Source organism: Leptonotus elevatus, chromosome 13 (assembly GCF_054856555.1).
Source record: "Leptonotus elevatus isolate MCC_2025b chromosome 13, RoL_Lele_1.0, whole genome shotgun sequence".
NCBI lineage: Eukaryota > Metazoa > Chordata > Actinopteri > Syngnathiformes > Syngnathidae > Leptonotus > Leptonotus elevatus.
The window spans coordinates 533,999-548,302 of NC_141251.1; the positions used below are offsets into that span (position 1 = coordinate 533,999).

Sequence of the window (14,304 nt, forward strand, 5' to 3'; positions counted from 1 at the left end):
TGCCTCTCTCACTTTCTGCCTTTCTGGTCCTTGTGCTCCCCCAGGGAAGATTTATCATCCGGGGAATGTTGGCACTGCGCTCGCTCGCTCGCCCGCCCTCCCTCTCTTCGTCCGTCCGTCCCGGCATGTCCCTCGCTCACCTCTGCCGACATCGGCAACATCACTCCGCCATTCATATTAATTATTGCTTCCATTCAATTGAAATGATTGATCTGAGGAGTCTCCATTTTGGGGAATTGACCAAAATCAGTTGTTTTGTTTCTAATTCAAAAGTTGGTCATTTGAATGGCAGCTGTTCTAAATATTTATGAACTGAACAACGAAGACGCTCATTTGGGAAAAAACGAACCGTTTTGGATTGAAAGGGTCGTTGAGGTCAAAACCCCCAAAAGGGGAAGAAAAGCTTCTTTTTTTCCCCAAAAACCAAGCGGTGAAAAATAGTCCAGAATTTCTGAAGTGTTGCGTTGCGACTCGGTTCGAAGTTTAGCCGAGCTTGTGAACAGAAGACAATTTTCTCAAAATCAAATCATCCCAAAATTTTCATGGGAATGTTGCATTGCTTCGTGTCCGATTGGATTTTGTTTCATCTGCAATTGCTCTTTTGAAATCAAACCTCCCACGTACATTCCAACGTCTCCTCCATTACTCGCTTTCCGACTCTCGCGCGCACGCACGAACACACGCAGCAATTTGACGCACGTCGGCACCAAACGGGTCACAACGCCGGCCCGATTAACTTTTTTTTACAGCAGGTCCAATTGTTGGATTCTTCATCAACATCCACATTTCTGCCTCGAATCTCAATGATTCATTTGAAAAGCATCTTTCCATGCACCAAAGATGGCCCGATTGTCTCCGTGAGCGAGGACGTCCTCGGATGCTGATGGTTTGGGTTCGCTTCAAAACTGGAAAAGCCCCCCCCCCGCCTAAAAAGCATTTTATATCCTGACCGCAAAGTGGTCGCTTGGAGGCGGCGACGTCAACGCGCGACAACGAGCTCGGCCGGCGCATTCCACGAAATAACGTGAAAACACGAATGGGCTGAAAGTAGCGATCAGTCCATCAATAATCAATAATCAATAATCAATAAGCAAGTGCAAACCCTTCTTCATGTCAGTGATATTTTGTAAAAATAAAAAAATAAATCTAGCCCCCCCCCCAACTTGACAGTGACATGATTGGTGATTGGCTACATGGACTCGCACACGTCAAGGACATTTTTTGTCCATCCAATCATCTGCAAGTCTTTGATTTGTTGTCAAAGCAATTTGAGTCCATTTGAAAACCGCTTTGCGATTATAACATTTGAATCATTTACACTTTCGTTTCAACATGTGATATGCAATGGGACGCCTTCGCGTGGACCGGCAGCAACCGTTTGCAAGCAGCTTGTGGAGGAAAAACGATCTCAACACACCTCACGATTATCACCCGGGACCGATAATCGGGAGACTCCAAAGTGTCTTTTTTCCCAGCAGACGTCCAACATGGCCGACTGACATGCTGACACTTCACCTCACTTCCAACAAGTCGCCAAATGTTTGCCGGTCTGCGGCGGGTGGGGGAGGGGCCTACTTTGACCACAAGATAAGTGCAAAAATGTGGAAGAAAGAAGAGCAAAACAGTCGGGAGTGACTTGGAAGAGGAGCACTTGAACGTCGCGCGCGTCAAAAAGTCACGTTTGACATTTTCAGCTTAAGACGCGGAGGGAAGAAAAAAAGAAAAAAGGGAGCGTCGAGGGCGGAGGAGGGACCGCAGCAGCAGCAGCAGCAGAAAGCAGCAGCACTCGGTCCAGTCGGATCTGATTACATAACAGCGCCTCTGGACTCGCGAGCCGGTCTGCACCAAAACCACGACAAAAAATTCTAAATTAAAGAGAGAGAGAGAAAGAGAGACCAACAAGAACAAGAAAAAAGACGCTGCCGATCAACTCGCAACATCTTAAAGTGCACACAAACGCCTTCGTGTTTATTACGCAAGGTCGCACGCGCACACATTCGACCACGCCTGCACCAACACCTTCATCACTGCCACCATCATCATCCTCCTCCTCCTCCTCCTCCACCTTCTCATCGCGGCGGATCAAAAACAACAACATATGCTGCACCTCCATCCTTCATGACGGGAAGCTGCAGGAGGAGAAAAAAAAAGATGCTGCTGCTGTGGCGCACTAAAGCTGGAAGACGCACGCGCGCGCGCACACACACACACGAGTTGAAGAGCACTATGATGGAGGTCCGAGGGGTGAGGCGCGGGCCTGTGGGGCGCCCATCCGGGGAGAGGGCGTCTCTCTTCGGCCTCTCCCGGCGCCAACTTCAGCCGTGCTCGCTCGTACCACATTTCGGGGCGCGTGCACGCCCAGCCCGCCACAATCACGCGCACATTGGCAAAAGACAACCGCGAGCGAGCGAGCGAGCCAGTGGTTCGGTTCGCTTCGGTTCGGGACTCACCTCGAGGCCGACAGAAGCGCGGCTGTGCTGGCTTGTGCTGTTGAAGGGCGGCCGGGCCAGTGGTGCTGAAAACAATGCAGACGCGAGGAGCTTCTCTTCTTCCTCCTCCTCCTCCTCCTCTTCCTCCCCCGCCTCGGCTCCGGACTGCAGAGCGGGAAGCGCTCGTTTCCCAGGCGCGGCAGCACCGTCGGGCGGCACCACGTTACGATCCCAGGCGGCAAAGTGCTCCGTCCTGAAGCCAAGAGAAAATAAACATCAAATCCATGAGAAAACAGATCGCAAAGTATAAAGTCCCAAATCGAACTCAAGTAAGAGGGTTCGGGAACGAGTTTTACCATCCAAGCCGTTCGTTTAATGCGCACGCCAGCTCTCCCGCATGGGCGGTGTCTCCGGTGACCGCTGCAAGTTTGCCTCAGGCCACCACCGAATCACGTGATGGCCGTGACGTGACCATCGGCAAAGCGAGCCCACTCGGCTACGAAGCTAACTAAAAAGGTTGTTAGCACAAAAGGGGCTTAATTCGCCAACACTAACACATTACAATTGTAACAATCACTCAATCAAAATTCCAATGTAAATAGTTCAACGGCACTTGAAACATGCTAATTGTGAGCCAAACAGCTAGCAAGCTGCTTGCGTGCTTACATTTGAAAAGTAGTAACAATGTCTTGCATTTCTGCTTCAACTTTTTAGTTACTCTACTACTAAAGCAACTTTAGAAGTAATATCAACCGATATTTTATTGCATTTGTGTGAGCAACATTTGTCCTTTGTAGCAGCTGAGGCGGCTCGAAACAGCTCACTGACGTCTTAAAAAGAGAAGATGGAAGCCAGTGAGTGCTACAGATGAAAACTGGGGGCGTCTCAATCTGTTATGTCGCGAGCCGCCCGGGCAGCGGCTGGTGAGTAAAAGAAGCGCCCCTATTCCTTAAATCAGTGAGAGCCAGCAGGCAGGGGAGGGGCGAACGGGGCGGAGGCGGGAGTGAGGGGGGCTGCAGAGATTGGATGATGGGGAAAGTAGAAAAGGTTCGTGTGCGCGTGAGTGTACATGCGCGCGTGAGCGTGTGATTGCTATGACAACACGTTATGCCGCTGTACACTCTTCTGTTCGAATGTTGAATGTGTACAAAGTTTGTAAAGAGGACAGGACGGTCCCTCGTCAGGTGACGTCACCCAAACCACGCACAGAACGTAACACAATCGCAACCACATAACAAGTGAAGTTGTCGATGGCGCGGTTGCTCCGCGCGATGCATTCAGGGACTGTAGGACATCCAAGACTTTCCACTTGTGTGCTCGTGCCAAACTGCAACACGACACAACAACACGTCCGGAGAGCATCTTTGTTACTTTTCATGCATTCACGGATTCACATTGTGATTGGATAACCTTTTGTAGTCCTGTTTGTGAGTTTGTAAAACAAAATGTGTAAACATTTCATATAAGATTTTATTTAAAACAGAATGTGAAATATTTATTGTAAGACTTGTAAAAATAACATTTATGAAAAGTTGAGGGCAAAGTGGCTTGCTTGTCAACCTGTTGCCAAGCAACCGCTGTCAGTGCCCACACACGCTCAGGCGTGTGCGCGCGTGTGCGTGCGTGGGCAGCGAGCAGACATGGAGAAGGCCGCGTGGAGTGTGTGTGTGTGAGTGTCAAACATTTGTGATCGAGAGAGGCTGGTTTCCATGGCGACGGTGCTGGGATGCCAAAGTTGTTGCCGGGAAAAAGGAAGAAGATGAGGAAGAGGAAGGAGGAGGTCAAGGCCGGTGGGCTTTTGGCGCGGGGGCGGCGCCCCGTGACTGTTTGCAGTGTGGCAGCTCACTGAAAGAGGAGCTTCTGATGGGGGGGGGGGGGGCATGTATATTTGGAGGTGTTTATACCACATGAAGATCTCCGGATGAGCTCTGGAATATTGGAGGAGATTCCAGGACGTGCAAGACAGGACATTTGGCTTACAACTGCCATATTTGCATCGTTTCAGCAGAAAATAAAAAAGAAACACAATAAAGGGGAATGGAAAAATAAAGAATAAAAGGAAGAGCAAAGACAAAATTGAAAAAGAAAAAAAGGACAACAGGAAAAACTAAACATCCTAAAAAGAAAAAATGGAAGAAAAAACTGATCAAAAGAAAAAGTAACAAGAAAAAGAAACAAATAAAAGACAAAAAATCCAATGAAATCAATATGTTGCAGCGTGTCTTGTAACGAGTAAAAGTGCCGCGTTATAATATTATTATTAATAACAGCAATGACATCATGACGGAAACACAATTGAACCGTTTTTTTCACCCTGCCTAAATTGACTGCTGCTCATTGTAGTGTGCCCGTCTTGGCCACCTGGGGGCAGTATCAACTCCTCTCTCAGGTCATCAGTGCACTTCAAACAGGCACTCTATGCAGGGGATAAAGACAACATGACTGGGAAGAATGACATTGTCTGTCTACATGTGTTGTTTGTGTTTAATCTGCTGCGCAATGGGTTAAAGCACTGTGACGTAGATGCTAATTAGCATTAGCATTGAGTTAGCGGAATGAAAGGCACACTTTATAATAATAATAATAATGCATCAGATTTATATAGCGCTTTTCTCGACGCTCATCACACACACACCTCTTGTGATTGTGTGAGGGTGTCACGGACGGTCGCCATGACGATAAGGCCTCTCAAACTAACAGGAAGAGTTCCCACAGCGCACACACAAAAGCAAGCCGCTTTCTGTCGCCATGACGCCAACTCTCGCTGTGAGTTAGTGAAGGAGTCGACGGGCCAGGTCATGTGACAGCCAACCCCGCCCCCACGTTGACTACTTCAGCCAACGTTGCTGATTATTACAAGCTAACGCTAATCTGTGCTCGCTTTGCAGCTCTGCTTACCTTTTGGCATTGGTATGAAAATGCTTCCAGTCAATGTGGACCTTCGTCATGGGCGGAACAAGTTGGGCTGGGGGTGGGATTATGTAAATGAGATCAATTGTGACATCACCGTGGATAGGAGGGGCAACTACTGACACATTTTCAGAAAGAGGCGGAGTTTAATGGCACACTTGATTGGTGAGAAGGAGCATGTGACAGGAAGTTGCGTGCGTGGTCATGTGACAGGCCAGCCAAAAAGCAAAATGACCCAAAGGCGACCTGTCACTCAGATGGCGACCGCTCGTCAGTAGCGAGTGCTGAAGCCGCTCATCTCCAAGGCCGGCAGCGTCCGCTCGTTACTGAACGACGTCTTCGTGATGCGACTGCTCGGGCTCCCCGTCTTGCTCAGCCACACCTTCCTGCGCACACGCGCACACGCTCAATATTTTCTTCTTCCTGGTAACAGTAAATAATTGAGAAGCGCTGCCGATTATCCACGTGGTCGACAAGGAATGCTGGGAGAATAAAAACCTTCCTCTGTGGTGGGAGGCGCCATTTTGTGACGTGTGTGTACATCCAGTAAGTGTGTGTGTGTGCGCGCGCGATTATGTGAGCTCGCGGAGGATCAGGGTCACATTTGAATCCGAATAACGGCGAGGTTGAGGCCGTTCGCGTTTGCCGCTGGCCTACTTTCTCCTCTCCGATTGGGCCGCGCGCACGCGTCGGTCAGCTTGACCCACTAGACTACACACGCGCGCACACGCACACGCACACAGCTGGCATTAAGTGCTTGGCGGATTTCATCTCGTGTGCTTGACATCATCAACAACATCTGCAACACCAAAAACATGAATCCAAACTCAAGATATTCATTCCTACAAATGTTTACTTCTTACATTTTGTCCACATTGTTTTTGCTTAATTTAAACAAAAATCTAAATTCATAATAAATATAATTTTTTGAAGCAAATAAATAGAAAATAAATAATAAAATAAAATAACTAAATGAAATGAACCAATACTTGCACACAAGGTACTCATTCCTCCAAAATGAAACTTCTTACATTTCATCGACATCGTTTTTGCTTAGTTTAAGTCTGACATTTTTCTGCGGGAAAATAAGGAGAAACTTTCCTTCCTACCGTCTCCCGATGAACCCTGAATGGTCCCACGCGCACAGCCAGAGCGGCGCAGTGTGACGTCATATAAGCAGAGAGGACATGTGGTGGCGGAGAGCGCCATCTGGCGGCAGGCTGTGTGAAGTGGAAGTAGCGCGTGTGCGTTTGGTCGCGCGCGTGCGCGTCGCTCACATGTGCTGGACGTCGTCGGCGCGTCCCTGCAGATGGCCGGCCACCGTCCCGCCTCGCGTGTTCTTCACCCAGCCGACCACGCCCACCCGCGCCGCCTCCTGCTCCGTGTACTGTCAATCAAGCCATGACGTCACTGACGACCACTCGACAAGATCAACAAGATGAGATGAACTCACCATCCTGAAGCAAACGCCTGCAAACAACAACACGGAAATGGGTCTCCTCAGCGACCACCTCAAAAACATTTGATGCTAAATTAGGACGCAGATCATGTCACACACACACACACACACACACACACACACACACACACACACACACACGCACACGCACACTTATATAATTGCGAGGACAGCCATCAACATAATGCCTTTCCTAGCCCCTCCCCCTAACCCCAACCATCCAAAAATGATTGCCGACCCCACCCCCATTCCTTACCCTCCCCTCAACCATACCCAATTGAAACCTAAACTCTAAAACCAAGTCTTGACCCTCAAAAAGAGGCCTTGAGTGGTGAGGACCGCCCAAAATGTCCTCAATCTGTTGGTTAAAGACGTATTTTGGTCCTCACAATGTAGTATGTATACACACACGCGCTTCCAAAAAACACACGACTGACAGACAGCCTGATTAGTGCGTGCACGCGCACAACTAAAACGTGCTCGAACCTTGAACATGTCCAAAGACTTCAAAGTCGACAGACAGCAGCTGACTTCCGGTTGCCATCTGCACAGGAAAGAGGAAGAAGATGAGGAAGAGGAGTGTGAACCCTGACCTCATCTCACACTCCGCTGTGTGCGCGTGCGCGCCCGACAGCTGCCCCTGGTGCTGCTGGTCTTTGTAGTCCAACAAACGTGTCTACGACGACGGCACACTCTGACGTCTTCATCGTCCTCAAACAATGACGTCATACACTACAACTATGATGCCAAATATTGAACAAAACAAAAAGTAAATGAAACTGTAACATCTACCAAAATAAGCCAAAGAAATTTTCCGAGTCGTTGTTTGTTTGTTTTTAATATCATTTATATTTAAAAAATACAGTAAAATATGCCACGACGTTCAACGATGCCTGTTCCGTAACAATGACGTCACGCACAGTCCAAATTTGACGCCATGTATGAAATAATGTTATTTCCATGAAATGTCAAATGTTCATGATGCTGTGTCGATTTTATGAATTCATAACATTTGCTGCTGCTTTGATGAGCAGGAATGAAAAAAAAAGACAAAAATGCAGACGAGCAAATGTTGTCATTTGTTCGTCTTGCCTCTAGATGGCAGCACATCCCCACTGAAGCCACGTCAGACGTCTGTCGGGCAAAAACGTGTCGTCATGGCAACGCACCAGCATCATCACCACCGCCGCCATCAGGAGGAGGATGATGATGATGATGAAGAAGTGAATCACAAATGTGTACACTTCCATTTCAAGTGCGTGTGTTTAATTGAGTGTGTGTGATTGCGTGCGCACGTACAACTGAACATAGCAGATGCTTTACTCGTCCAAAAGGGGAATTCACGTGAAATTCGCACATATGGAATTGAATTATTATTGTTATTTACAATGAATAAGATGCATTCAAAAATAATCATGAAAGGAGAGATCAACCTAACTAGAAGAAATGTAATATATTTTTGGGGGGGCTTTTTTCTTTTCTTCAACAATGTTTGCAATGTCGTCGTGTGTGTGTGTGCGTGCGTGTGTGTGGGGTGACATTACTAAAAGGACTCGACATGTTACGCAGCAGTGGAAGCTTTGAGCCCTCCGGCAACACACACAAACACACACAAACGTACGTACACTCGCCCAACTCACGCGCACGCACGCACACACCCACAGGCTCTCAGCTTTGCGTCCACATGCATGACAAGACCTCTGGGACGACTTAAACACACACACACACACACACGCAGCGCAACCCCCATCCGGCATCTTCCCCTGACGTTGCTGCGTAACCGCGCACACGCGCGCGTGTGTGTGTGCGCGCGCGCACGCAGCAGAAAGAACACTGCGACCTAAAAACGCAGCTCACTGAGAGCGACTGCGCGCTGAACAGAAGGCTCAACCAAGTGGAAAGGCGCGCGCGCGCGCGCACACTCACAGCTGAGCACGTAGGATGATTGAGCACAAGCACTTCGCACACACACACGCACGCGCACACCCAATGTGAGTGCCAATCTCATTTTGGTTTGTTTTTCTTTGCGTTTTGCGTCATGTTGACAATTTTGCTGGTTGTGTCGTTTGACGATTAAAGAAATCGACAACAAAAAATGTGTCGATTTTTTCTTCATCGAAAAGCTTTCCAGTTTGTTGTCCCGGCGTAATCGTCTGATTTTAGGGTCAGGTGCGACTCGTTTCGTCCCGCCGGGCCATCGGCGAGCGACGGCTTTCATCACCATGACGACCAGGGCGTTGCGACTATGTGAGCAGAAGCAGAACAGAGATGTGAAAAAAGTGAGTGGCCAAAAAGACACTAAACTGCGTGTATGTGGCACTTGACATTTTGTCACGTTACGATAAAGTCGAGATCTCACAACATGACATCGCGGATTGCGTTTTCCTTGATGGAGGCAGCACTTCATGCACGGCAATGACGTGCATTCAGCAAAACTCCATGCAGCTCTGCTTACCCATTGTCACGCTAAAGTTTCTCACCTTGCTCTGAATCTTCAGCCAGCCTCGCTGCCAAGTGGTGACGGAGTGGAGGCGGAGCTTATGTAAATGAAATGAATTGCAAATCGTGTGGCTTGGGGTTAAGTTCAGAGTCAGGCCTGGTGGGGGTGGGAGGTCATGTGACAAATGCCAGGTGGGGGTTGTTGCTTGGTGGCTGCCGGCAACGCACGATAATCGCGTGTTCACGTTGAACGAGGTCCCGTTGGCGCGCACGTTTGTTGCCTTGCGTGGTCTTATTGAACATCCTCCAACCAAACGTGGCAGCGACATTTCAATCAAGTTGATTGTTAAGCGGGTGCAAATTTGTTTCCCAGATGACAAAATGGTGCAACAAAGTCAAACGTGTTTGACGCACTTTTTTGCAAGCAAGCGTGACGTCAGCAAACGGTTTGGTCAGGTGCGTCCCAATACTTTTGCTCACTTGAACCCCGGCAGGCCTCGGAGTTGTTGAACGCGTCCACATGGAAAAAATGCAATTGTCAACTTTTGTCTGGTTTTTAACTTTTGATCTGAAAGTCAAAAGTTTTGAGGAGACAACAAAAGGAAGTAGTGAGCTTGACGTCCCAATACTTTTGAAGGAGCCTGCATGTTTTTTTTTTCATGTACATTTTTTTTCCACTTGACGTCGTTTGTGTTCTTTTGTCACAATCGCGACTTGTTGTGCTTTCATCGCTTTTGACAGCCTTTTGGCTTTATGCGTGTTTTGACATATGAGCGACTTGACTTATGAGTTCCCTGAGATACAAGTCGTCGCTTGCATGAGTTGTCTCGAGTTATGAGCCCAACTTTGAGATACGAGCACCCGTGCTTCTGTGTTTGGATCGGACTTCCGTATTATTTACACTTTCATTTTCCGATGGTTTATTTGTTGCTATTTGTCGTCTCCTTTCATGTTTGTGCGTCGCCGACTTGTGTTTTTCTTTCTATTTTCATGCTTGCCAGTCGGCTTGCTTGAATATTTTCGTGGTTCCAATTAGTCACGAGTTCGCGCGTGTGCGCGCGCGATTTGCTTGGTGTCGAACCCGATGATTTGTTGCTTTTGTCAACTGGTGTGTGTAGTTTGCGTGTGTGTTTTCACACTTGCATGTTTGTTTGCGTTTGTCATTCTGTTTCTGCGCTTTGCGCGTTAGCGGGTGTTCCCTCGTCACGTTTCCAGCCCACTGATTCCGCCTCCTCGCCGCGCTCCAACTCACTGTGTGTGTGTGTGTGTGAGCTGAACTCTGCGTGAACCTTCCCTTGAACCCTGCGCGAACTTGACTAAACTGACCCATTAATCTACTTTGGATTAAAGCTGGACGGTGGCCCACGAGGAACGCGCTGCGCCGCTTGTGCTCGTGTGTGGCCGCGCGCACGCACACACACGAGACGACACCAATTGTTGACTTGATGGGATTGTGCTGACGTATCAGATTGCGTCGGGTTCGAGCTGCTTGAATCAAATCCAGCCAATGACTGCAAAGGCGGCAAAACACGAGCGTCCATTTTGTTTCGGAGCGTGACGCCAAAACAGACAAATGCGTTGGCCGCCGTTGCCGAGGGTTACGGTCAGTGATGTCATCAGTGATGATGTCACATGACTGCACAATCATGTCAGCAATTCTGAAATCATCAGATTTCACTTCATTGCTATCAAAAAAATGGGATTTATTGACAAGCAGCAATCGCACGTTCTTGCAGCAGACATGAAATGCGAGCCTTGAGACTTCTCATGTCGTCCCCAACATGTGATCGTCTTTTATTGCACTTCCACGATCACAACTGCCGACGTGGAGCGAACCTTTTTGGCGTTTCATCTGCAAGTAAAGTTTCTTTTGACAGATTTGCAAAACTTTCCAATGGTCGACGAAATGCTTCAATGGGCTATTGAGTAAAGTTAAAAAAGAAAAGAAAAGATACTTTTATTTAACACTTGGCCGACAAAACACCAACACAATTCAAACTTAAGTAGACATCGTTTGTCATTTTCATGATTTATTATTAGAACATGATTTTCACTCAAATCTTTTGCTTTCGTTTGTTGCGTTTTTCTGTGATTGGCGTTCGTCCCGCCGTCCGGTTACGTGCGACCACGTCCACCCGTGTGTCTCGTCCCTTCCCGATCAGTGCCCTCGGCCCATCGGGTTCCTCGGGCGTGTCTCATTAGTGCTGCTGTACTGGCCCCGTTCGTCCACACGATGGCGCCGTTTGGGCGCTTGAAAGCCGTCACTTTTGAAAGCGAGCTCGAGTGTCACTTCTCCCGTGTTCGCCTTTTTCATGTTGTTTCGATACATGCAAAGCCACGTTTGTTCTGTAGATTGCAATTAAGTTAAGGGGGAAAAAAAGTGCTCGTCTTCTTGGCCGATTCTTCTTCTACGCTTTCCGTTAACTCCCTGTGGCTGCGCTACAGCGCCACTCCAGACTTGGCATACACATTACAGCCGTGAAACGTCCTCAGCGTCTTCTTTTGGACACGCACGCGCAAGTCTCGAAATGCTTCTGTGCGGACGAGATTTGTTTGAGGAACCGAACCGGCTTCGCTTCCGTCTGGACGGGGCTTTAGTCTGTTGCGTTTGTCTCGTCGGTGTGCGTGCGTTTTGGTCCGAGTCAAGCCCTCGTCTCAGTAAGTCATCTTCGTCTAACTCTCGTCACCCTGGTCTTTGTCTAGTTTGTCTCAGTGACCGTCCAGTCGTCCACGTCACCTTCAAGTTGCCCACGTTCTGCCAAATGTCCCAAGTTCTGTCCTCTCGCCCAATCATGTCTCGGCGACCAGTCCCCTCCAGACCAGTCCAGTCACGTTCCAGCCCGTCCTAGTCTACTCAGCTTCCTTGTTCAGAATCCTCACTTTGCCCTTCATATCTGCCTGCCTGCGGTTCCTCGCCGCATTTGGGTCCACGCTCATCCAGAGACGCCTTTTCATCACCAAAGTTCTTGAAAGACGACTCAACGTGATTTGACTCAAGTACGTCCTCCTCCACCAATATTTTCCCTTCCCGAGTAAGAGCCGCTCATTCATAAGCAGTCCAAGCACACTTGCATCAATGTAGGTCAGTGTGTGAGCACCCCCAACACGCCACACGTGCGTGCGCGCGCGCACGCACGTGTGTGTGGTAAACATCCCCGACAGAATGAAGCGAATGTTTTGATTTGTAACGGACGCTGGCGAGCCCGCGGCATAAACGGCGACTCAACCTGACGTTCGCTGCCCCCTGCACACTTTTGATGACGCCTCGGTACAGCGTGTGCGTGCGCGTGCGCGTGCGCGCGCGCGTGTGGGCAAAGCCTGGCGGGGGGGTTGCATGTTGCACGTGTGTGGCGGGCTGTGGGCGGAGCCTAACGTGGCGCGGGGGGGTTTGTCCTGGAACATGGCGTTCTATTATTAGCCCTGAACTCAGCATGACCCGAAAGCGGGCGACGAGTCAGCCTGACTTAGTTTGACCTTTTTTTCATGCATCGTCGGCGCTGTAATAACAAAGTAATAAGAAGAAAAGCACCGACGGGCCCTCGCCAGCCACCAGGACGACTCGATGAGAGGAGACAGAGTCGGAAGGAAATCCCAGAAGGTCTTCAGGACACAAAAACCTTGGACGGATCGTTTACACTTTTCTTGTCTCAGGGCGCGCGTCATGGAAATGTGCTGCTCTGCTCCGCCCACACGCGGTCACGAAAAGTGGACCCTCGTCACAATTTAGTGTTGACGTCGGCTCAAGTACTCGCGCGTCCGATTCGGTCGCAATCAGGCAACATCTTTTGAACAAGTTGGTCTCGAAGATCCTCGGAAAGGATCCGAAAACGCAGAGCAAAATGCTTGACGTCTTTTATGGCCTGAGACATTTTGTGGGTCCGCTCGCGATAAACTCGCTTCTGGACTGGGATGGTGACACGTCGCACGCGGGCTTTGGATCGCTTTTCTTGTGCCCGCAGTCACAACCAAGAGACCTCAGAACACTGAGATGGAAGCTTCAAAGCAAAATGGCCGACTTTTGGTGTCTTTTCAGACGGGGCTTGCGGGGACTTTTTTTGTGGGTTCAGCCACGTCCATGAAAAGTCGCGCTGTTGAGAAAAAATGTTGAATCTGAATTTGGAAAACACTCCAAGCCAAAAGCGTCAAAGCAAAATGGCGGACTTGCCGTTCCGTTTCAGACGTGGCTTCTTTTGCGTCGACTCGTGACACGACGAGCAAACGTCGTGTTGCAAAATGAAACTGGCTTTGGGGAGCAGAATTTTCAAAAGAATTGACTTGATTTGCGTTTGACGCTCGTCGCTGCGATCAAACGTCAACAAAGACGCTCGCAAAACTTTTTCAACTTGCTTTGAGTTTGGAAAACCCCTCAAAATATCGTGTCACTCGCACCAGTGGCTTCTTCCACTCACTTTGACAGACAGTCCTCACTCCTCCCCGGCCCCTCCCCCCAGGTACAAGGCACGCGTGTGTCACATGATCGTCACGCGTTCCGTGATGCTGTCATATTCGATAAGAGTTGTTTTGAAAAACGCAGCGCACGACAAGACAGCTTCTTTCCCGGAGTCCGCAGATCCTTGGACGTCCGTCCGAGGCCAACGCGCGACCTTGGAAGCGACAGAGGTCATTGGCGGAGGTGAAAGACTTGGCGAGCGGCGGCGTATGCTTGAGAAGACGCGCGACGCCGTCTGTCCGCCAATTCTTTGAGCGGCGCGGTACATCCAGGAAGCGGCGACCTCGGCGACCCGACAGGACGGGGACGAGGACGGGGACGGGGACGAGGACGGGGACGTGCCGCTTTCAATCAGCGTCAGCGGATAAATATTGGAAAGGAATCACAAATCAAAAGCTCAAACTTCTTGTCAGGAAGATGCAACATTTTGCGTGCATTTACAAAAAAGTTCCATTTTGGGCAAGTTCTTCTTGTCCCTTTTCTACAAAACGTCACGTTGGCTAAGACGGACGTTTTTGTTTTGCTTTCCGGTCGCGTCAAAATGAAGGCCGCGCAAACTGTTAGCAAGCTAACGCAAACTCGTCTCGACACAAACAAGCAATTCCAATCAGGAAGTG

General features: G+C 49.1%; 2 protein-coding genes across 4 annotated transcripts in view; both read right to left on the reverse strand.

Annotated features, from left to right (window-relative positions):
• The window catches only part of sptbn1 (spectrin, beta, non-erythrocytic 1), a 55,674-nt gene extending 52,740 nt beyond the window's left edge, over positions 1 to 2,934 (reverse strand). Inside the window, exons 1-2 of the mRNA XM_086092504.1 lie at positions 2,786 to 2,934; positions 2,451 to 2,682 (exon numbers count right to left, since the gene is read on the reverse strand). The gene's annotated coding sequence lies outside the window, so the exon portion shown is untranslated. The remainder of the gene's footprint in view (positions 1 to 2,450; positions 2,683 to 2,785) is intronic.
• Positions 2,935 to 3,881: 947 nt separating this feature from the next.
• The window catches only part of acyp2 (acylphosphatase 2, muscle type), a 32,030-nt gene continuing 21,607 nt past the window's right edge, over positions 3,882 to 14,304 (reverse strand). For 2 of the 3 annotated variants that reach the window (XM_086092508.1, XM_086092507.1), the window contains 4 exons: positions 7,285 to 7,342; positions 6,793 to 6,809; positions 6,617 to 6,726; positions 3,882 to 5,725 (listed from right to left, as the gene is read on the reverse strand). In XM_086092508.1, the coding sequence (XP_085948634.1) occupies positions 5,611 to 5,725; positions 6,617 to 6,726; positions 6,793 to 6,809; positions 7,285 to 7,342 (300 nt within the window). In that variant the 3' untranslated portion in view covers positions 3,882 to 5,610. Of the gene's footprint in view, positions 5,763 to 6,616; positions 6,727 to 6,792; positions 6,810 to 7,284; positions 7,343 to 14,304 lie in introns of all 3 variants that reach the window. The other variant, XM_086092509.1, reaches the window with a different exon arrangement.